The sequence below is a fragment of the Cavia porcellus genome, unplaced genomic scaffold, assembly GCF_034190915.1.
Source record: "Cavia porcellus strain 051 isolate PalLab524CR breed Dunkin Hartley unplaced genomic scaffold, mCavPor4.1 scaffold_10, whole genome shotgun sequence".
Lineage (NCBI taxonomy): Eukaryota > Metazoa > Chordata > Mammalia > Rodentia > Caviidae > Cavia > Cavia porcellus.
This window is the reverse complement of record NW_026947493.1, coordinates 32,017,837-32,041,422: the sequence shown is the minus strand read 5'-3', so window position 1 is coordinate 32,041,422 and position 23,586 is coordinate 32,017,837. Positions and strand designations below refer to the sequence as shown.

Genomic DNA, 23,586 nt, shown 5'->3' with positions numbered 1-23,586 from the left:
TCGATGATGGCAGCTGAGACTCAGATTCTCCCACCTCTTTTTCGGGTTCCTCTGAGAGTCTGTTACAGGTTCATTAGAGCAGCAGGAAAAGCTGCTGTGACCGGACACAGCAACACCCAGAGGGCCAGCCAGACATACTTGCAAGGAGCACATCCAAGACCCCAAGTGGATCTGTGAAGGTATAGATGATGACCCCTCTATGGCTGTGGTTTTCCTATGCATACTGCCTGTGAAAAGTCTGGCTTATGAATTAGACCCTAAGGGATTAACTATTATAACTGTATCCTAACAGCTGTAACAGAGGCTTGGAATAAAGGTTGTATCACTGTGGATGCTCTGTCTAAGTATCTTACTGAAGTGAGATGTTAGCACCTCCGTATGTGATTTTTTTCCCTCCTTAAGTTGAGCAATTTGAGCTTTTCACTTACAGGAAGCACTTTTTGGTGTATCAGAATGGCTAATGTGTCCTTTGGGGCCACTATAGTAAACTCCAGGTTAGCTGGACACGTCACACTACCACGACTGTCCCTGTGATAAGCAAGATGTCTACTAAGTGGTGAGCAGGTGGGAAGCATCTGTCCTGCACAAAGGACATTCATAGTCCAGGCAGGCCAGAGCAAGGTAAACAAGATTTCTTTTCTTTTCTTTTTTTTTTATTGGTACCCGGGATCGAACTCATGACCGCACACTTGCAAGGTAGGCGCTTATGCTGCTGAGCTAAATCCCCAGCACAAGATTTCATAAGGCTACTCAGAACATCTGCAATTTAAAAGTCATGAGTTGCTTACTCCTGGAATTTTCCACATGATCTTTTCAGCCATGGTTGACTGTAGGTGACTGAAACTGTAGACAGTGAACACTTGGATAAGGGGGCTGACTGTTCTGAGACAAAACAGGGGCTTTTTATTTTTTTGTGTCCCCTTAGTAGGAGCCAGGAAGTCTTTCCTGGAAAGTTCCAATCAGATCTGCCCTCACATTTTAATGGGCAGAGCTGGGTTACATGCTAGAGTCTAATGGAATCAGTAAGGCAGAATTAAACCAATTAGGATTTATTTCTGAGCCAGGGATGAGGTGACCATTTCCTAAGTCATGTGGAGGAGGAGGTTGCCTTGAACAAAATCCAGGATATGTTAGCACAGAAGCCTGGGGGTTATTTTCATTGCCTCCTCTTCAGCCTGTCACCTCTGACGCTGGACAGCTGGGTGGGGCTGATAGGCAATTATTATTTACCAGTGTTCAGGGAGGAGGCTACCGTATGCCCAGGGTGGTTGTGCTTGGGAACAGGGTCTCTGGGAGGCAGGCAGTGCATATCAAAGAGTGTGCCCCTTAGTTTTCATGGCAAGGCGCTGGTTGGAGTAACAGTGTGGAATAATCTCTGCTACTTGAGGTAAGCAAGAAACTGTGCCTGCTCCCTTGAAAGGACAGGCTGATTGGCAAGGGGCCTCACCCAAAGGACCAGAGTAGGGTCAGATCCTGTGGTTAGGCCAGCTTTACCAGATGTGAAGGCAACATGTAGTATATTGAATTTTAATCCTAGGCCTTCTGCTACCAAGATAGATGTGGGATACAGAAGGCAGCCTCCCTTCCTGCTTTCCAGCCAGCCAGACCTCAGCGTCTGCCCAGCAGCCACCAGCCACCCAGTCACCCTTCCTTTATCTGTGCCCTGTGCCCCCTACTCCTTCGCACAGTCGGGCAGCTTAAACGTTTGGACCCCTACCCGCACCCGGTACTCCAGTAGGCCTGAGGATTGAACCCAGGTGTGCGCTCAGCAAACACCACCTCCCCAAGCCACCTCTTGTTTTTCACGGTGTCTCCTTCACAGTTGTTTGCGGGAGGTCAGCCCTGGAATCCGTCCTTCTGGTCCTGTGGCCAACTCTTCACCTTTTCCAACTCCGCTCTAGTGAGTAGGTCACCCACCAAATGGAGAATATGCATCCTGTTTTGCTTTAGATTTTGCTAGAACCACCCTGCTCTGCCTGTGAAGATTCTGTCCCCCTTGACCCCCATCTCATGTCATCCAGACTCAGTTTCCCTTCCACGCTGGGTGCTGGATCCTGTTATCAGCCCCAAATCCTGTGGCAGCGGCTGTGAAAAAGTAGAAGCCCGGGCCCTGCTATGATTACCGCGTGCCTGGAACCTTCCTCTTGTGCTTTACAGTGAAGTTTCTTACATCTGTTCTTCCTGACTTCATGTCTAAGACCCTGAAGGCCAACATTCTCTCGTCTAAACTCTGGTACTCTCACTGACCCCCAGGCTGCAAAGGAAGACCCCAGCCCTCAATCACTCTCTTAAGGCCCCACAGATATTTTCGTACTTCATTTAAATCACCAAATTCCTTTAAGAAATATTTATGATGCATAAGAAAGTTGAAATAGAATCTGTAAATGAATAGTTACCTGGCATCTAGGTAACATAGAAGGCATTCAATAAAAAAGTATTGAAATAGTCAATAAAATGCCTCAGTGGACTTAAAATTCTGATTGTTACGTATTTCAAAGGCTATGTATTCATGGTGATGAAGACAGTGTCAAGGCTCCCAAAGATTACTACTTCCTTTGGACCTAAGTGTACGGTTGTACTAGCACCAATCACGTGCACACAGCCTTTCACTTTTGCTTTGCTTTTTGTTATCTATATACTGTCTGGGTTGTTAGTAACGTATTTCCTTACATTGATTAATTTTTAAATCTGCTCTAGATCTAAGCAATAGTATCTGTGCATCATGGGGTGAGGTGCTCGCTGGGAGATGTTAGTCTATGATTGATTTGCCCCTTTGATTTCACACCCCTGGCAGCATATTATGGCGGGAGCACGCATCGGAGCAAAACTGCTCACTTATAGCCAGGATGCAGAAGAGGAAGGGGCTGAGGCCCCACCATCCCCTTAGAAGAAGCACTCCGGGAAAGACTTTCCACTTCATCCCACCTCTTCACAAAACCGGCAAGTCGCGGACCAAGTCTTTGACACCTGGTCTTTGGGGCACAGTTCTGGGTCTAAACTATTGCGGTTATACTTACAAGAGGTCCATTTTATGGCTCAAAGAGGAAGGAGAAGGAAGAAGGAAGGGACAGAAAGGGAAGGGGAAATGAGTGAGGAAGGGGCCACTGGAAGCCAGCGATCTTACATTTCTTGACGTGTGTATTGGGCGTGTTTACTTTGTGGAAGCCCACCAAGCTGTTCGCTTTGTGTCTATTTTTATACAGTTATATTACACGAACTAAAACAATTCAGCCAATACGAGCACGCCATTTCTCCCTCGTTATTACTTATTTAGTGATACTTAAAGTTGTTTCTTCCCTGTTTATTAGTTTGTGTAATGACATCAGTCTGTCAACTTCATTTTACAAGATTAGGAGTGTAGGTTGTGTGTGTCTCAATACAGAAAGGGTTATGAAAAGATATATTTAGCTCATCATACATGTGCCACAAGGGCATCGGTGGAAGCCATTGTTACTCACGGCAATTATCAACACAGACGATGTTCAGTGTGCAACCAGAATAAATGGAACTTTTAAGAGGCCTTTTGGAACAATCAATCTCAAAAAGTCTTCTCTCTCTCAGCTCAATTCTCCTGCTTCCTGCCAGAGTTTCAATGCTATATTTATCTTTTCAAATCAGCAGTACAGCAATTAGTTATTATAATAAGAGCCACCAATTTATTGTGTGCTGACTTGATGCCAGGCGCTGCATTCTTGGATTTTTCCACACTTTAGAGACTTGTTTCATCATCACAACAGCCCTGAAACAGTTTTGATTTCATGTTGCAGTTGAGGAAACTGGAGTTAAAAGAGTTCCAGGATCCCATCCTCTGGTGCTAAGTGTCAGAGCCTGAGAGCGAGCTGGGGTCCTGCTCCGTCATCTCAGACCTGACATCAGTCACCGGAAATAAGTGACACGTGCGAGATGATTCCAAATCCCAAAACATGGCTTTGCACATGGTTACTATAGTAACTGCACTGCATGATGCTCTTATGTTCTACTGAGATTTCAGTGGGTCCCCTGTTGGCCCTTGGGGTGTGGAACCCCCACGGCCATCAAGAATCTCAAGAGACATTTTATTAGGTTTCAAATAGCCTTCTCGCCGTGTATTTCAGGAGCCCCTGGAACATTCAAGGTCTCTTATGATAGCAGCTTCACAAATATTACCAATTGCACCTTGTATAAAACACAGGAGCTCTAGAAGGTGACTGTAGGGGAGGAAAAAGATCCCTTTCCTTTTGCCCTTCTGTAGCAAAAGAAAAATTAATAAGAAGAAACACATGCATGCTTATCGTATACAACTTTTATAGGATGTTGGTGCTTTCATAAGAGAACAGACCTAAAGAAACAGTTAAGCCTGGTATGCTGGTGCATTCCTGTAATCCCAGCAGTCAGGAGGCTGAGACAGGAGGAACACTGGGAGCTCAAGGTCAGTCTGGGCTACAAAATGAGTTCAAGGCCAGCCTGAACTGCATGGTGAAATCCTGTCTCAAAAAGATGAAAGAAAGAAAGAAAGAAAGTGATTGTTAAACCTGAATGCTTTTATACCAGATTTATGAAGTGTGAGTAGTCACGGCAAGGTCTGAGCTAAGGACAGTAAAGCAACCAGGGCCTGTTGCCTTCTGTCTCTTCCAGCACCCCTCCATCTTTGGGAATGAAGAGGGCACCTCTTCCCCTAGGAAGAACTTACAACTTGCTTGGGTGGGGGGCAGAGGGTCCTTCCCTCCACCTGCCATCTCTCAAATCCTTTCAGTTTAAAATATTCAGCATGCCAAAGCACTATATTTCGGAGTGGCATGTCCTGATTTCCATCATAACACATCCATATTTCAGACAGAGTCATACGAACTCCATCTGAGGTGGGGAAAGGGCATGGGTCCCCTCCCTGGGCCGAGGGAAGGGTGCTCATCTAAGCAAGAAGAGGTGAGGGAAGGGAAGCCTTGGGCCCTGGGCAGAACAGGAAGGAGCAGGGCTCTGCTTGTGCTAAACTAGCAAACACATTCAGAGGAGTGGCTCGGATTAGGATGGCGGGGAGGGCTGACCAGGCTGGCAACCTGTTATTGCCAGCGTGGGAGGGGGTGCCGAGCATTAAGTGCTGCTGAGAACTCAGAGTCTGGAGTCCTCAGGAACCTTCTGCAGGCCAGCTGGTGAGGCTGTGGCAGGGCAGCTTTATCCTGGGTGACACAGAAGGACTCTCAGGACCAGTAAACTTTTCATGGGTGACATATGGAGACATTCATGGGACCAGAGACAAAAGGCAGAGCTTCTGAGTTCTGGGCACTCTGCTAATTACAGTCCTAATGGTGAAAAGGACGATGATATCCCAGGCCTTTGTCTCAGCTGTGGTGAGAACCAGATTCCTTTCTCTGGCTCTGTAGCTCCCGGCAGGATTCTGGAAGCTAATGAAAGAGAAGGTGATAAACAGCGGTAATTAGGAAACTTATAAAAGAGAAGAATGTTCCCACCAAACTCACTTAAGCGTCTCCATGGCTGGAAGAAAAGAAGGTGTTAGAAGCTGTTAGCTGCAAAGGTCACTTCTGCCCGAGAGGCAGGGAAGGGGAAGCTGCTGTTTAAGAACTTATTTCTGAGTTGGGGCAGCAAGGGAGTAAAAAGAAAGAGGAGGTCCCCTGAGAACCTCAGGTGGTAAAACCAGTGACAAAGGACCATGGGGGTCTTAATAGAGGGACACAGAGACAGACAAGGCAGAGACAGAGACAAAAAGAGACAGAGTCCACCGCCAGGGGTGACAGTGGAGGGTTTCCTGTGATCTGTTTCTTGGCTGACCAGGAGCCCCTGGGAGGGGGGACTGAAGGACCTAGGCAAAGACTGGGGGCTGGATCAGCCATGCCATTGGCTGCTTTAGGGTCCCCTCCTTCTGGGGTGCCAGGTGTCACCCTGGCTCAAGAGGGGGCTATGGGACATAACAGGAGCCGACTACAGCTTTAGCCCCCAGGGGACCCACTTGGCTTCTATAGCAGCTGAGCCCCCTCTCCCTTGGGGGTGCCTCGCCTAGGACACCCTCAGGCCAGCCCTCCACTGTGGCCCAGGCAGAGACTTTCACCTTGCACTCCCAAGGGTCTCTTCTGGTTCTTGAGCGGCTGTTTTGGAGAACCCCTAAAGGACCAGACTTTCTTTTTGCAACCCTGATCCACAGTAACCCTAAACGCTCCCCGATCCTGGGAGCTAGAGTCAGAGAGGGGACTTAAAAGGCTGGGAGTGGCACTTCTAATGGGGTGGGGGATCATGGGGTGGACCCCCTGCTCACAAGCATGCGTCCCAGACACTTACCCTGTGCTCTGCTCTGCCGGCAGCCCTCTCAGCCCGTGCCTTTCCCCCAGCTTGCTCACTGCTCTCTCTTCATTTCTCCTTGATTCTCCTCTCTGAAAATCTGACTCTCTCCTTTCTGCCCAGATTGTCCTGAAGGAAGGTTGAGTATATGCAGCTCTCACCCGCGCATCTCTGTCCAGTTGGCAATGGGCAATTTCAAAACAGAGGGAGGGTTTGTGCTCAGTGGGAGGAAGTCGGGGCTGCTTTGGGAGCCCAGGAGAGGGGTGAGTGGAGTTATTGGGGCGGAGGTGGAGGCTGGGACCCATATCCCTTCCCTCTTCATCCTGGCCACCCTCGCACTGAGCAAATCTCCAAGTTAGAGATTCAGAGAAGGGAGTTGTTCCTGATAGGGTCGCCAGGTAAAACACAAGATTCTCTTTCTCTTTCTCTTTCTCTTTCTCTTTCTCTTTCTCTTTCTCTTTCTCTTTCTCTTTTCTCTCTCTCTCTCTCTCTCTCTCTCTCTCTCTCTCTCTCTCTCTCTCTCTGATACTGGAGATTGAACCAGAACTGTCACACTGAGCTATACTCCTAGCTCTTTAAATTTAGAAAAAAACTTTTTTTTACACACGGTTTCGCTAAATTGCCTGGGCTGGGCTCCAGTTTGGAATCCACCTGCCTCAGCCTCCCACAATTTGTGCCACTATGCCTGGCTAAGACACTTGTATTTAATGCAATATGTGGGCTATACCTATAGTAAAAATTATACATTGTTTAGTCCAACTCCAGATTTAAGTGAGCATCCTGCCTTCATTTGCTAAATCTGGCCACCTAAGTTGCTGATGAATGAGCAGGAGTTTTAGAGGGAAGGGCACGCCTGCAGAGGGAACAGCATGTGCCAAGACCTGGAGGTAAAGGGTCCCATGATTCATGCATGGAACAGAACACTGTCTGCTTGGCTGTGGCAGGGGGAGAGAGGCCATGGCCAGAGCACGCTGAACAGCCCTATGTTGTCAAGAACGTGCCAAGTGCCAGGTACTGTGTGAATCCATCCTTACTCGAGGATGTTCTTAGGAGCCTCCCCAGAGTGGACGTTCACGGTGCCCCTGAGGAACAAGGAGGTGGGATTAGAGCTGGGGACCTCAGCCCCTTTGGGAATTCAGCAAGTCCTCCCTGAGTTGATGACGACAGTGTGCTGAAGGAAGGTCAAGGGGACACGAATCCAGCAGCTGGGAGAAGAGTGCCCTTGGCACAGGGACAGCAGAATGGAAGGCCTGGAGGGGAAAACTAGGCAATAGGTCCCAGAAACAGATGTGGACAGCGAGCTGGGACCCAGAGAGTGGGAAGCAGGCCGGGCATGTGGGCTGGGACAAGCCTGTCCCGCAGAGGGATGCGGCCACTGCAGGAGCATGAGGTGGGCAGGACAACACGACCAGCTTTGTGTACTTGAAGGTGACTCATGCTGGAGACAGGGACAGATGGGCAGCGTGGAGGCAGAGAGCATGAGGGAGACTGGCGAGGGGGCGACTGCAGATGTTCAGGATGGACAGGCTGCTGGCTTGGCCTAGTGCGATGGTGGCGGGGACAAAGAGGGAGAAGGAGAAATGGATCCAGGCTGTACTGAGGGGGAAGGCTTGGAAGGGCTGGGTTCCCTGGCACTGGGAAGTGAGGGGGAGGCGGGAGCAGGCATGACTCAAAGCTTTTGGTTTGGGCAGATGGGAGGACGGTGGCACCATGTGCTGAGCTGTGGGGGTGGCGGGAGAGCGTTCTGGTTTGCATGTGCCGAGCGTGAGGAGGCTGGTGCGGGCCCCTGGGGAGATGTGCAGGAGCCAGGTAGAGCAGTGTTCACATTGCCCTTCCCACGCTTGGCTCTGGGGCCTCTGTCAGTGGCCAGTCTGTCCTCTGGTTTTCTCGCTCGTGCCAGGGGATCGTGAAGTTCATCTGCCCTCAGAGCTCTGGTTAGGGTGAGGTGGCAGCCTCCAAAGTCAGTCCCTGTGACTCCACCTCTCACCTCCTGCACCCTCATGTACCATTGGCCACATGAGTTTCCAGGCTGAGTTGTCAAAGGCATGGTGGCTTCTGTCTTAGGTCATGTCAGCTGCCATCTTTCAGGAGAGGCTCATGTGACAAAGAACTAATATCTTGGGCTAAAAGCCATGTGGGTGATTTCAGGAGCTAACGCTCCAGCCTTCTAGTAACTGCAGCCTTGGTAACAGCTGAACGGCAAGTTGAGGAACCACCCTGTGCTCCTGTGAAGCTCTAAATGCACAGAAACTGAGGCAATAAATGTGTGTTTTTGTTCCGAGGTAATGACACTGACACAGGGGGTAGAGTACTCATCATGGCACCAGGCTCCAGACTATGCAGAATCCGCAGCTCTGGAGCTCAGGAGAGGGCTGAGCGGGAGGTGTGGCTCTGGGAAGCTTTGGCTTAGAGCAGTCAGGGATCCATGAAAGCAGCTAAGTCAGTCTTTAGGGAGATGCAGACACAGGGACAGGGTGGCATAGGACAGACACTGGGCATGAGGGGCTGGAAAAGCGAGGGGAGCATCTCCAAGAGTCTGAGAGGAAGAGCTACAGAGGAAGGAGGGGAACGTGGCATCCTGGGGCCCAAGGCTAGGGGCTGTTTGGAGGCTGTGAGAGGCTGCTTCCCTGCAGAGGCCTGAGGTGCAAAAGGCCAGGGAGATGCTTTTGGGTTCAACACCAAGAAGGGTCCTGATGCCCCTATCAAGACCCAGTTAGGTAGAAACTAGATTGAATATTGTGGGATGGGGCCTCAGTGAGGAGGAGGGCAGCAAAAAAAGAAAAGGCGGCACGGACATTAGTTCTTCCCCTGAGCCTCCTGAAGCCCACCTGACACTTGGTCAGAGAAGTCTTCACATTACGTGGTGTCCTGGGGCTTTTACTCATTGGTGTGTGTGTGTGTGTGTGTGTGTGTGTGTGTGTGTGTGGTGTGTATGCAGAGAGACAGGGAGGCTGGGAGGTCTGAGTCTAGAGAGGCTAAAGAGCTGGAAAAGGGATGGTAACAGAGCCCAAGGAGGGCATTATTGGCCAGGGGGAAAATTCTTCAGCCATCCTTGGAGGAACAGACAGTGCAGGGCAGGTAAGAAAAATCCAATGCTACTGCTGAAGCAACATTTCCTAACAGTGGGGAGCCAACTCACAGTGGAGGAGTGGGGATTCAGCCCTCCGGGTCTCATTCCCACTAACTGGTTTTGTCAAGTGTGACTTGGTCCTTTGCCTTCCCAGAATCCTGCAGGGTGGGTTTTTTCCCATAACGTGCCTAGCTGCCATAGTAACAGCCTCTGCCAGGAAACCCTTCCGTCTTTCACCACAGGAACTTGGATACTTGGAGGCCACCTAGAAAAGACAGACCCAGGAATCCAGGTGGCTGCAAACTCCTGGTAATCCTGAGTTGTATGTAGTAAGATAACTTCCAGGGTAAATGGTTTCCATGCTCAGTCCTCTGAGCAAGAAGTCCCTGAGCATGAGAATCCTATAGACTATTCAAACTACAGAAAACCTTAAAGTGAGGCATGATGCTGTACATCTGTAATCCCAGCACTGAGGAGGCTGAGGCAGGAGGATACCCATGAGTTTGAGGCCAGCTTGGGCTACATAATGAATTCAAAGCCAACCTGAACTACAGAGTGAGACCCATCTCAAAAAAAAAAAAAAAAAAATCCCAGGCTTAGAGACATACAGATGTTAAACTTATAATAAAAATACAGTGAGTTTTTGGAGTTGTGTGCACCTGTAATCCCAGAATTTGGGAGGCTGAAGCAGGAGGATTGTTGAGAGTTCAAGGCCAGCTTGGGTAACATAGTGAGTTCATGGCCAGCCTGAACTACACAGCAAGACCCTGTCTCAAAAGGAAAACACAGCCAAACAAAACTTCTTAGGCTTGTAGCTCATTGGGAGAGGATGTATTTCGTTTGAGTGGCTCAGGTTTCACTTCTTGGTACCACAAAAATAACTCTGAAAATTCGCTGTATTTTTATTATAAATATAATATCTACATATTCCAGAAAATAAAATAAAGAACATTACGAAGTGATACATCACTAATATTCCCATCCTGTTACCTACAACACTATGATCAAGGGTTTGACATTTTTCCTTCAAAATTTTTGTCTATGGATATTTATGTCTTTAAAAATAAAACTAAAGGGCCAAAGGTTTAGCTCAGTGGTACAAGCAAGCACCTGTCTTGAGGTTGTGAGTTCGACCCCTGGTACAAAACAAAACAAAACAAAACAAAATAAAACAAAACAAAACAAAACAACAAAATACTAGGAGCTGACCATGGAGACACAAGCCTGTAATCCCAGAATCTGTGAGGCTGAGGTAGAGGATTATAAATTGGAGTCCTGTCCAATTTCATTTAGAACTTGATTTAGAAGACCTTGTCTCAAAATTTAAAAAGAGGGCTGGGGGGCTGGGGATTTAGCTCAGTGGCATAAGCACCTGCCTTATAAGCAGGCGGTCGTGAGTTCGATCCCTGGTACCGATAAAAAGGAAAAAAAAGAGGGCTGGGGACATAGCTCAGTGCAAAGACACCTGAATTCCAGTCCCATTATCCTAAAAGTAAAGTAAAAATAAAACTAGGGGTCTGTTATGGATTAACAGCTGGTGGGCAATTTAACACCAGGTGGATTACATCAGCATGGCGCTAATGTGTTAAGGCATTAATGCGTTAATGCATTGTTGCATTGAGGCATTGTGGGTTCTCCTGAGTTGCTGTTTTGAGCCATTGGTTCTCCTGGACAAACTTTGTTCCTCACATGGAGCATTGCTTCCTGGCTCTGGAGGAGAAGAGGTGTGTTGCTTGGTCTCCAGGATGAACTCATCATGCTGGCTTCCTGGCAGGTACTTGACTGTGCTTATCGTCGGAGGAGCTTGGGGCCTCCATGTCACTGAGAATAGATGTGCTTTTCAGGACAGCCCTGGTCTTTTTATTAGTATGACTTCTCAGGTCCAGTGTAGAACCCTCACTCCACCCGCACAGCTCCTTCACCCCTCTGGCATAGACTTTCTGGCTTCCACTGCTGACCCTTGGGCCTTCCCAGCACGGATCCGTAAAAGAGACTGGCCTGAGTCCCTCTTATGGGCTCTAGACTTCCAGTTGGAGTCATAGGAGGCATTGTCATGAGCTCTGAGTTTTCATCTGGATTCATGTGGGACATTGCTGTGGGATTTAGGCCTTGACTAAATATTCTGTGTTTTTGGTGTTGCGGATAGATTTCCTGCATTTTCTTGTGTTAACTCCCAGTGACCATTATAAAAATAATATTATAACTCCATGTCCTGATTCTAGTTGTTCTCTGCACAACCCCTGACTACAACAGGGTCTGAAATGTAGCTCAGTGATACAGCAAGTGTGTAGTATGCTTGAGGCCCTGGGTTCAATCCCCAGCATTGAAAGAAAAAAACCGACCCCCCCCCCCGCCCATTGTGATTATTCTATCTATGCTATACTATTTTGTATGCTGATTTTTTTCACATATATTGCCTTGGATCCTCACCTAGGTTTTGTGACTATGCTAAGGTAGTATTCACTTATGTTGAAACTCACTATGTTGAAAAATAGTACATGACCTGATCTGAAGTTTTGGAGAAAAAGCAAATATCAATATAGCTGTGATGACCATATACACTCAGACAGGAACCTAGGTGCACTTCTAAGGCTCGCTTCTCTGGTGGAGAAAGAAAAATGGCCACACCAACATTATGTAGCTGGTCTCACCCAGAAGGGGACAGCAGTGTGGCCAGCTAGGAGCGAATGGCCTTCGGAGCAGAACCAGTGAGCTCCGAGGCATTGGCTAATTCCTCGTCCTCCACGGCCCTGGCCTCCTTCTGGAGAGTGGACAGCACCCCGCCGGCCTCATGAGGCCACCTTCTCAGGCCTGGGGCCCCTGCACAGCGCTCCGCCCCTCTCAGCATCTGGCTGCCCTCCTCTGCTACCCACCAGGCCAGACGGCCGGCTTGGGGCGGGCTGCCCCTCCGGCTCTTCCAAAGGGCCACCTCCCGGGCGGGCGAGCGAGCGGGAGAGGAGGGCGTTGCGGGGCCCTTTCCTAGTGCTCCACCCGGGTCTTCTAATCATGCTTTTCTCGATACTCTGGTCTTTCTATTTTGACTGCTCCCTGCTTGAGTCCTAGTGGCCGCCGTCCTCCCTTCTTGACGTCGGGTAGAAATCCACGCAAGTTTAAGGAACGCAGAGGAGAAAGAGCGGAGCACTCCCGGGCGCGGAGGATGTGCGGGCGCGGGGCGGGGCCTCCGCCTTGGGGCGTGGTGTGGCGTGGCCTCGCTCTCGGGGCGTGGAGGGGGCGGGCCCGCGGGCCGGGGCGGGGCTTTGGGGCGAGGGCGAGCGGGCTCGACCCAGCTGCTCAGGCGGCGCTCGCTGACTGTCGCCGGCTGCCGGGCTCCCTGGCTTGCCGCCCAAGCTGCCGTTAGGGGGCGCCCGCGCTTGAGGCGCCGCGGCTCTGCTGGGAAGGCGCCGCCCGCGCCGGGCCGCTGGGGCCGCCACTCCGGGCTCGGGTCGGTCGTCTCCTCTGCCGCCGCCGCCGCTGCTGCCACAGGCGCGGGCTCGCGTGTCCCCCGCTCGCGCTTTTGGGCCGCCCGCGTCTCCCGGCCTGGCCGCCGCCGTCGCGCAGTGAGTGGGGCGGGCGCTGGGCTGTGGGCTCGGGAAGGCCGGCAGCGAGAGGCCGCGCGCAGTGGCGGGCGGCGGGGCCGGGGGCCCGCCAGGAGGGTTCGCGCGGCCCGGCGGGCCGGGTTCCGGCCCGCAGCGTCGCCCGCCGTGCCGGTCGGGTTCGAGGCTTCGCTCCCCGGGGCGGCCGCCGAGCGAGGCCCGGCCCGGCCCTGCCCGGCCACGCGGGGTTTGCGCGAAAATGACTCGCGGGTAGGGGCGGCGCGTGAGACGCGGCTTGCCCCGGTTTAAAGCGGCGGCGGGGCTTTCGAGCCCTGCCTCGGAGCCTGGGCTCCGGAGACGCTCGGCGTGCAGCCTAGCTCAGCGTGCTCGGGTCTTCAGCGCTTGCAGCCGAGGGCGCCGCGGGAGTGGGGACCCCCTGCCGCACCTGCTGGGCGCGCGGCGGGGAGGCGGTGTCGGGGGTGGGACAGGGGAATGAAACGTGACCGGTCCCGTGGGTATTCTGCTGAAGTTACCCTGTTTCTGTTCCAGTATAGGAGTTGTAGAACAAGTTGGTAAATCCAGTTTTAGGACTTTGTGATAGAAGTTTGAGTGATAAACAACTGGGGGTGACCCGACTTGGCTGAGAACGTTAGGGTCAGCCCGAGTGAGTACCTGTGTCCTCCATTCTCTCCGCGCCCCCAATTCATTGTTATTTTCGCTGTCACAAATCCCTTGGTACCTGATGGATCCCAAAGTGGGAAAGAAGCTGGGATAGCACAGGCCTGAGCACAAGATCGAGATGTTTTCAAATGAACAGATGGGTTCCTAGGAAAAATATAACAGTGTTTTCGTGAATGGGGTTGGAGGGCGGTGAGAACTTGTTCTTTGATGGAAAACCATGAGTCCATACGAATATAGTGCTTGGTTTATTTTTGTGATGCTTGAGATATGAAGGACTGAGTGGACAGCATAGCCATAGATGCCATTCCTCCTAAGGACTGTGATGAGTTTTCATAAATCATATTTTAATGAAAACGGCTACCTAAAATCCTAGGGCGAAGCCTATCAGTCTCTCAGTGTGTCTTAGATTTTTATATATGGCATCTATTTAAAATAGAATGCACGTTTTTATTTGGAGTTGGCTTTACTTTGGAGATAATCCTGAGTCATGCTTTAGACGAGTGCCTTCTGAGATTGAGCACTCAGATGTCTGTAGACGTAAATGCAGACACTCCCCTGCGCCTGGATCCTCTCTCTGGAAGCTCTGGGGACAGGGAGGACCTGTGGAGACTGAACACAGAGCAGGAGGTCTTCTTTCTCCGTGTGTGCCTTGTCTCTAGGCCTGTGCTCTAAGTTACTTGTGTTCACACTGGTAGGTTTCTCCCTTTACTACAGAAAAATTGTGTTTATGCTACTGGCACAGGTATCTTTCACATTTGTCCATTGCTTGCTTTACATTCACGATCTTAGGTATTGCCTCTCTTTCCCTAGAAAAGAAACTGGCCGTAAAGAGTGATTTACTCGGGGTCTCATAATTAGCTGAGCAGAATTGGAGCACTGGACCTTCCCCTCCTTGCTAGCCAGTTCTCTTTCCTCCAAGCTTTACTGCCTGCAGGGCCTTTACCTTCCTCCTGATCTAGTACCCTATTGGCCAGATTTTACCCTTGTGGTTTTTTTTTTAATGGTGTGATTTCTTTAGGGAATGTGGTTTTGTTCCATTTTTTTCTCATGGAAACTGAGGTAAGAATTTTATGATTTTGTGATTGTGACATCTCTTATATTAAGGTTACTTTTGAACTTACAGCTCTTTTTTTCTGGACCCTGTGTTTGAGAGAAGAGCAGGAGAAAATTACTTAAAAAAGCTCCATTGTGCAGTGGTTTAGTTATGGATAATCCAACATAATCATATTATACTTGTATGCCTGGCCACTTGCACTGGCCTGTATGTGGATGCTAACCTAAAAGACTCCTTTAGATGTCGCTGAACTAGTTACTATAAAAAGTATTTCACTTTCAAACTCCCACGGTTTAAGAACAGAGAAATTCACTACAAAGGCAGTCTTGAAGGTAAGTATAGATGGAGAGAATTTATTGAGCCCTCTTTTCAGAATGCCAGACACAAAGGTTTCAGTAGAAAAGCATTTTAAAGTGCTAGCCAGAAACTCTGGGGCGGCATAGTACAGGTTTTTATGATTATTTTTCCAGGTTTTTATTGCAATGCTTAGGTTGTTACAAAGGAGTGGGACTTTTGCCTTGGGGGGAGAATTAGTATGTAGCACAAATGATAAACCCAGAATATTTGTGTTAAATGAGTTCATTGCCTCCCATAACCTTGTAAATTCAGTTCCTCTGTGGGGAGGAGGTACCTTAGTTAGCTGCTAATGTTACATCTTTAGAATTTATGCATTAGTTACAGTGACCTTTGATGCTTAAAGCATAGGTGAATTCTCAGTGTTGCTTTGTAGTCTTTAGAATAAGATTTTTTGGGGGTGTACTGGGAGTTGAACCCAGGACCTCACGCTTGTCAGGCAGGTGCTTTGCCACTAAGCTATATCTGTGGCCCTGGAATCAGAATTTTATTTGCGTCAAAGTTCAGGTCTTTTCAGGTGAACTGATTTCACTAATTTTCTTTAAACTTTACAATTGTGCTTAGTTGTATTCAAGTCTTTTAAAACAATGTTAAGTAAGAAAAGCCAATTTTTTTTTTTTTTTTGGTTTTTTTGAAACAGTGTCTTGCTATGTAGTCCAAGCTGGTCATGAATGCACTAAGTAGCCCAGGCTAGCCTCAAATTAGTGGCAGCAATCTTCCTGTCTCAGCTTCCTGAATCCTGGAATTACAGGCAAGCCCTCTACTGGTGACTATGCCAGAAGAGAGAGAAAACGAGAAGCAGATGAATCATTTTCTAATTGTTAGCAAATCTGGAAAATGATTTTGTAGAAGAGATTGAAGCTATTCCGGAAATTCTTTTGGTTTATGTTTTCTTTCATTCATCTGCATTGTCTGTGATTCAGAATCAGCTCTTGAATAAGCAGCTCCCCCCTCACCACCCGCCTTATGGTTTCTCACTGTGTCTAAGCATCGCCACAAAGGGTGGAGAGGATGTTTACAAGTCAAGAGCTGAGATAAGACTTCAACTGATTTAATCAATGTTATTCTCCCCCTTAAGCCTTCAATGAATAATTTGATTATTTAGACATTGTTATTAGAAGTGACTCAGTGCTTGCTTCAGTTTATTTTGAAGTATCTTACATACACGTATAAGTATGAAGGCTTTGGGGTGCATTTTTAAAAACATGGTTTGCTTTTGTTTTGTCTTTTTGAGACAGTGTCTTGCTGTGCAGTCCAGGCTGGCCTTAAACTCCCTTTGTAACCCAAGCTGGTTTAGAACTTGCAGCGATCCCCCTGCCTCAGCCTTCCGAGTGCTGGGTTCACAGGTGTGTACTACTACACCTAGCAAGAAATGTGGTTTTGTGTACATTCGCATAATTGCTTTCTTGGATCATTAGGCTTAAAATTTCATTACATCCTTGTAACTGAACTTTGGCTTTTGCTGTGGAATAAGTTCAGGGGAATCATCTAAATTTCTTTTCATGACTGCTCAAGAAGTTATCTTAGGGCCAGGGATTTAGCTCAGTGGCATAAGCATTGTCTGGCAAGCCTCAGATTGTGAGTTTGATCCCTGGTACCAAAAAAAAAAGTTATCTTAGGCGTGGTGATGTATGTCTGTAATTCTAGTACCTTGGGAGCTGAAGCAGAATTGCAAGTTCAAACCCAACTGGAGCAACTTAGTGATTTACCAAAGGCCTTTTTCGAAATAAAAGGGGAGGGGTTAGACATGTATTTCAATGTAAAGGCTGTGGATTCAATATCCAGTGCTGCCAGTAAATAAATAAATAAGGAGTGGACAGACCTTCATAGTAACAGCTGGTTTTGTGTTTGCTTGTTTTGTTTTGTTTTGTTTTGCCATGTATCTGAAGCTGGTTTTGAACTCACTGTGTAGTCCAGGCTGGCCTGGAACTCAGAGCAGTCCTCCTGCCTCTGCCTCCCAAGTGCTGGGATTACAGGTGTGCATCAGTTATTCTGATGTCTGTTTATTTCCTTGTCTTTGGTCTTTCATTTCGCATTTAACTGTTTGGATGTTTGAATATCCATAAATTTGTATTTTTGGTTATTTATGATAGAGCACAGTAGTCGTCACTCCCCCTAATGGGTAGGTTCCTGCAGGCTTACATAACCTCAGGAGAATTTTTACAGGCCTTTATGACTTACTAGCTAGGTTAAGTTACTGTCAAATTGTAAACAAATCGCTATTAGGTGGAATGGATTAAAAGGTAGCCATAATGAATCTAAGGTTAATCCTTTTCATTTTTTTGTTTTCTTAGATTCTGTTCCTCCAGTTTCTACCCTAGGAGAGGAAAGATCTAGACCAGGTGTCAGAAAATGCAGATTCTTGTTCTGTGCCCTCCCAGCTGTGGGACCTGGAAGAAGTCTAACTCTGGGTTCCTCTGTTTTACATATCTGCAGTGGGGACAGTAATCTCTGCTTGTTATATGAGGAATACTGTGGGAGGCGAGGGAAAACTTTCTTTCTTTTTTTTTTTGTCTTTTTCCTTTTTATCGGTACCGGGGATCGAACTCACGACTGCCTGCTTTCAAGGCAGGCGCTTATGCCGCTGAGCTAAATCCCCAGCCCCGGAAAACTTTCAAATCCCTGTTTAAATTGTTTCTGTACTAAGGATCCTTTCTTGGGTTTTACACATTTCCTTTCCATGGAGCTCCTCTATGAAGTCCTCCAGTTTCCTGTTTGGATTTCTTTCCCTCCTGGTGGCCCTGCCTGTCTACTCTTCGGATTCCCTTCTGTATTTACAGTGTTGCACGGTGCCTGGCTTTGTGGATTGGGAGCTCTGTGGGTCAGGGATCACTGTTACCCTGTTTCTGTGCATCAGGGTCACACGCAGGCTCACCTCTTTCCCCTGCCCCTGCCGTCGTTGACCTAAAATAAGTATGGGCTAAATGAGTATTTTCATTGTCAGCAGAGAATGCTTTGGGTGACAGGAAAATGCCACAGATGAACCTCTTACCAGGGCTTTTGGATGACTGGACTTTAAATTGCTCAGTTACTAATGTACTGTTAACAGTAATTGAATCAGATGCTGGTCAGACAAATTGGTAAAACTCATTTCTTGATTCTGTTTACTTTAGATAACGTTTGTGAAGCAAGTCAGAGCAATGACAGCTCTAAATTTGACATTTGTTACATTTCTCCCTCTGTAGTGTGCAGAGACCTCTGTATGCAGCAACTGAGTGTAAAGACTTAAAAAGTGCCCGCACGTCTTGTGCTCCATGTTTTAGCTAGTTTGGTTTAAAGACTTTGCAAGGTGGAGAAATAGATGCTCCAGGCTCTGATTTCAGCCATGCTGTGCTATGCAAATGTTCCCTCTATGCCTGAGTGACCTTTTGAGAAAGAGCCTTTTGTGATCCTCTGTAGCTGGTGCTTGTGCTGAGGATTGTATGCCAGATTCCTCTAAAAGTGGGAAAAGTGGATCTGTTCAAAGACCACATAAAAAGCCGGTGCTTTTCCAAAATGAATGCTGACTGGTCTGTGTTTCTTACTGTCTCTTGCCAGCACTTTTGAAATTTGCTCTCAGTTTGCTTTTCAGGTTGATGTAGGGATGAAGTGTGCGAGGGAACTGACAAGGCAATTCAGGAGCCGGAAAAGTGTTTGTTTAAGTGCTCTTGAATTGTAGATAAAAATAAATCCAAGCTGGCATCATTAGTGTATGGGTGTTTATCAGTGTCCTAAGCTGGGTTTCTGCCTGAGCACTGACTGATTGCTCAAAACCATACCTAGAAAATTCTTTTTGCTCCAAATTGTGCCCTTACAGTTTGTCATTTAGATTGTTTTCTATTTGCTTTGACTGTTGCACAAAGATAAATACCTCATTATTAAAAGTATAATTAGCTTTTAATATTCTGAAATACTACTTTAATGCATTTCTTTTGGAAAATGGTAGTGGTGTCTTGGGAAATTTATGATTTTGAAGGCTTTCACTGAGAGCTCTGAAAGTGCTTATGAAAAGGAGTTTTTCTTTCTGTTCTTCTCTCTTTCATCGTACTTGGGATTGAATCCAGAGCCTTGGCCCTGAGCTGGATCCCCCCCCCCTTTAATTTTGACACAGGGGCTTGGTAAGTCACTAAGATGAGCTCCAACTTGCAGTCCTCCTGTCTCAGCCTTCCAAAGTGCTGGTATTACAGGAGTGTGCCACCATGCCTGGCTTTTGTTCTCTTAAATGACTCCCTTGTTAAAGATTGTCATAAGTTTATGTCAATAACTAGGCCACATGGCCCATACCTGTGGCCCTAGCACTCAGGAGACAGGCAGAAGGGTTGCTGCAAATTCAAGGCTAGCTTGGGCTGTTACATAGTGAGTTCAAGGCCAGCCTAGTGTAAGACCCTATCTCAAAAAAAAAAAGTTTATACCAGTGTAAGACTATAGAGTTAATCTTATCAAACTGGCTTTTCAGAAAAGAGAAACCTTGAGTCACTGGTTTACCTCCTAGGCTCTCTCCTCCTTCTCCAAATGCAGCATGGTTCCCTCTGCGCTCTCAACGCGCTATGGCATTCAGGATAGGGTTTGTGTCTATGGAATGGGACGCTTCCTTCCCGATCTTTGCCCAGCCTGCCCCATAGGAGATTTTAGTTGAATAAACAAAAGTAGTTTTTCCTGCACTTGGGCTGCTCCGTTGCGTGGGAGGCTTTCCTTCTTTCTGTTCCTAGTTACATATGCCATCCTATGTCTGTTTTTCTCCCCCGAAGATTCCCTGGACCTGGGCTCCCCGAGACGCTGCATTGGGACAGATGGATAATGGAGACTGGGGCTGTATGGTGAGTGGGGTACACAGCACGCGTGGAAGGCTGGGGAGTCACTGTGTGTCTGTGCCCTTTACTGAGTCTTAGCTGTAATGTGTCTTAGAAGGGTCAGAGGAAGAAAGCAGCTGCTTTCTTCTGGTGGGATTTTGTTTGTTTATTTGATGTTTTAATGGAAGCAGCCTCAGTACCGACTCTCCAAAGTTTTACAGTTTCTTTGAAAGATGGCCTGATTTTCTCAGCCTTCTAAGTGTGTGACTCTGAAACACTTCCCTTATGGCCTGGTGACGCTGAAGGGTCCCGCTGGTGACGGAATGGAGTGGGGAGGTTTTCTTGTGCTTAGGGAGGTCAATGGTGGCCAAGCTGCCTGTTCCTCCACTTGTACTTTCTGTGTGTGCCTATCTTTCCCTATTTTTCCCTTCTAGTGAGAAATACTTTATTTACTTTCTTTAGTACGTGAAGACTGTCTTTTTATTTTTGGTCAACATTTTCTGAAATCAAAAGTGTATTACTTAGAGAAGCTTGCTTTTCAGAATTAAAGGTCAGATTGCAACACTGAAGTTACAAAAGTGAATACACTTACCAGATTATGAAAGGTTAAAGCTACTGTTAGTCTTTTACTGTGTGATGTGCTTGGCGTAGGGGGTGTTGACTGAACTGTTTTAATTTAGTATTTGAAATTTTTATTTCTATAAAAGAAGTTAATGAGATTATGTCTGTATGGATTTTTATTTTTAAAATAAATTTCATGTTTCTCCTTCATTGAGAGAGAAACTCAAATAATATTAAAAATAGATATCTTTGTATTATCAGCTCATTTTTTATCTTACATTAAATTGAATTAAGGAACCAAAGGTCTTTTTTTTAAAAAATCAGAAAAACCCTTACGTGCATATATTTTAGCGTGGATTTCTCCTTCCCATTATATGTGCTAACTTGAAAACTGTGAATACTCAGCTAAAACTCTGTGGCTCTGGAAGCCATGCCCTGTATTCTTAGATAGATCCTTGAAATAGTATTTATCTTTTGTATTGAAAGTAAGTATTATAGAGCTTTAAGAAATCTCCTGCCTTGCCTGTTATTGCTGCTTTTCTTAGTTTGTCAAAGTTGGGATTTTAAAAATTTCACAACTGATTTTTAAAATTTCAGATGACTGACCCAGTCACGCTGAATGTAGGTGGACACTTGTACACGACGTCTCTGACCACACTGACGCGATACCCAGACTCTATGCTCGGAGCCATGTTTGGCGGGGACTTCCCCACGGCGCGAGACCCGCAGGGCAATTACTTCATTGACCGCGATGGACCTCTTTTCCGATATGTCCTTAACTTCCTAAGAACTTCAGAGCTGACCTTACCCTTGGATTTTAAGGAATTCGATCTGCTGCGGAAGGAAGCAGACTTTTACCAGATTGAGCCCCTGATTCAGTGTCTCAACGACCCCAAGCCTTTGTATCCTATGGATACTTTCGAGGAGGTCGTGGAGCTCTCTAGTACTCGAAAGCTTTCTAAGTACTCCAACCCAGTGGCTGTCATCATAACCCAGCTAACCATCACCACCAAGGTCCACTCCTTACTAGAAGGCATCTCCAATTATTTCACCAAGTGGAACAAGCACATGATGGACACCAGAGACTGCCAGGTGTCCTTTACATTTGGACCTTGTGATTATCACCAGGAGGTCTCCCTCCGGGTCCACCTGATGGAGTACATCACGAAACAGGGCTTCACAATCCGCAACACTCGTGTGCATCACATGAGCGAGCGGGCCAACGAGAACACAGTAGAGCACAACTGGACTTTCTGCAGGCTGGCACGGAAGACGGATGACTGAGGGCTGCCGAGGCCGTGCCGGAGCCCTCTCCCGGCCTGGGAGAGACTGGGCTCTGTGTTCCCATCGTCGTGGGGGCTCTTATTTTTAATATTTGTATTTATTGGAGAGCATTGAGGACAAGAAGGGAGTTTCGTGCTTTAGCAGACTCCTCCATGTCTCGTTCCATGTGCCCCGAGTATGCATGTGCCTGCCAGCCTCCAGATACCTTTTTTATAAAAAGAAGTCTGAAGATCATTATGGTATATAATCTCCCCTTAACAGAGCTTTTCCTTAATTACAGTGCTAAATGATTTCTGAAAAATGGTTCCTAACTTAACTAGTAATACAGGAATGAAGGAATAAGCAGTGTTTGTGATGCCTCTGAGAAAAATCAAAATATCATGTAGGGTGACCTTGTTTCCAAACCAGTAAGCAGTCTTGTAATGTTAAAGGAAAACTGTTCTGATCATTTAAAGGTACTTGTTAAGTACTGCTTTTTACAGTTATGACAACTGTTTCTTTCTATGCATATAAATCAAGCAACCAAATACCTGTAGCCATGGAAATGTCTGACTAGAAATATTTATATTGGATTCTGAATACAAAATACCCCTGTGGTAGAAATCTTACTTCTTATGCCTGGTGCAGTGTAATTCTCAAGTGAACTGTCCACCAGGAAAAAGAAAACCTAATAAAAAATGAAATACGAAAATTAGGCTTGTCGTTATTGGATATTATTACTTAAGGGAGAAAAATCATAAAAGTCTACGTTGTTTATACCCCTTTATATGCTGTCCTTAGCATTTTGTATTTGACCTTCGAGGACTTGGTGGAACCTTGCATTGTAGTTTGTAAGTATTCTGTGGTTTCACTGAAGGAGGGATGGTAACATTTTGTCTAAAAGTTTGTCTAAAAGATTGATGAGTATAATGTTTGAAAATGTTTTCAAATAGGACTTACATTAAAGATCACAGGTTTTCCTTGAATCGTCATAGCTCTGAATGTGACTCACTGTTTCACCTTTGGGCTGAGCACAAGGACAGAACAGCTCAAGCCATTTCATTCTCAGACATTGTGGTGACCCACAGATGTGTGTTTTTGTCAGAGTTAAGTTTATCTCTGAGGAAAAGAAATGAACTGCGGTGGAGGAAGATTCTGGAATAGAGATGGGTGTACTTTTATTTATTTCACTGTCATCTTACTTTACATAGTTCATTTTATTCTGTTTCTGGAATGTTACAGGAAGCATCACGTTAATTACAGTGAGACTTCCTAGTTTAATAGAAATCCTTACATAAAAAGGAAGTCGTAGCTTTCCCCCTGTTTTCTAAGGGAACAGTAATGCTCAGGCTGTGTGCCCTGGGCTGGTAGGTCACACTGTTAACCTTCTCTCTCTGGGAATATTTCAAGGTGCTTTCTGTGAAAGATGAGAACGGTTATTTGTGTCTTCTTCTGCTGATGTCTCTCTGAAAGTTTACTGTGAGATTTGACACGTTGCCCACACAGACATCCATCATCAGCATGTTTGTGCCATCTTTAAACCAAGATCCCTTCCTACTATCAACAGGCTGCCGTGGTTTCAATAAATCAGTGTACATACTAGTACTACATTACCACTGGAGAAAACTGGCTCCTCTTTCGAATTGATGGGTGGTTACCTTAACAAAGTAAAAACCACAAAACACCAGCCAGATAGGTGCAGGTGAACTAGTGGAGATCAATATGCAGTAAAATTATTTGGCTTCAAAACAGTTGTGGAAATAGGAATATTTTTAGTGTTTCCAAGTTGATGGAAGCTGGGAAAGTTTATGAGACTTACAGGTTCTCTTCCTTGTTGCTCTTACAAGTGGTGTTTGTTTTTGATATTCTCAGATATACTAATTATTACCAACTAAAGGATTGTTCTTTTGAGTAAATTAAGAAAAGCAGGCAGAGGTTTTTTTTCTTTGAAGTTTATTTGTCAAGTGACATTTAATTTTCTGTGTTTCATCTAGTTGGGTAATTGGAAATGACATGAGAAATGTGGCTTGATTA

The 23,586-nt window shown here is 46.7% G+C and overlaps 1 protein-coding gene across 4 annotated transcripts; it reads left to right on the top strand.

The window, feature by feature from the left end:
• Window positions 1–12,594: 12,594 nt before the first annotated feature.
• Kctd6 (potassium channel tetramerization domain containing 6) lies at window positions 12,595–22,264 on the top strand. Of its 4 annotated transcripts, XM_063257186.1 has the most exons (4): window positions 12,595–12,894; window positions 16,198–16,305; window positions 19,687–19,755; window positions 20,887–22,264. In XM_063257186.1, exons 3-4 carry the CDS (start codon window positions 19,729–19,731, stop codon window positions 21,571–21,573), a joined length of 714 nt encoding a protein of 237 aa, XP_063113256.1. In that variant the 5' UTR covers window positions 12,595–12,894; window positions 16,198–16,305; window positions 19,687–19,728; the 3' UTR covers window positions 21,574–22,264. The 4 variants fall into 4 exon arrangements, with proteins under 4 accessions (XP_063113256.1, XP_063113255.1, XP_063113257.1 ...); XM_063257185.1 differs by lacking the exon at window positions 16,198–16,305; XM_063257187.1 differs by lacking the exons at window positions 12,595–12,894; window positions 16,198–16,305 and adding an exon at window positions 13,358–14,937.
• The last annotated feature ends 1,322 nt before the right edge of the window (window positions 22,265–23,586 follow it).

Bases quoted from the DNA above. Each gene is read 5' to 3' on its own strand.
- Kctd6 (XM_003480124.5), top strand. From the start codon at position 19,654: ATGCCATCCTATGTCTGTTTTTCTCCCCCGAAGATTCCCTGGACCTGG. The intron at 19,756-20,886 runs GTGAGTGGGGTA...TTAAAATTTCAG, and splicing joins ATGGAGACTGGGGCTGTATG to ATGACTGACCCAGTCACGCT.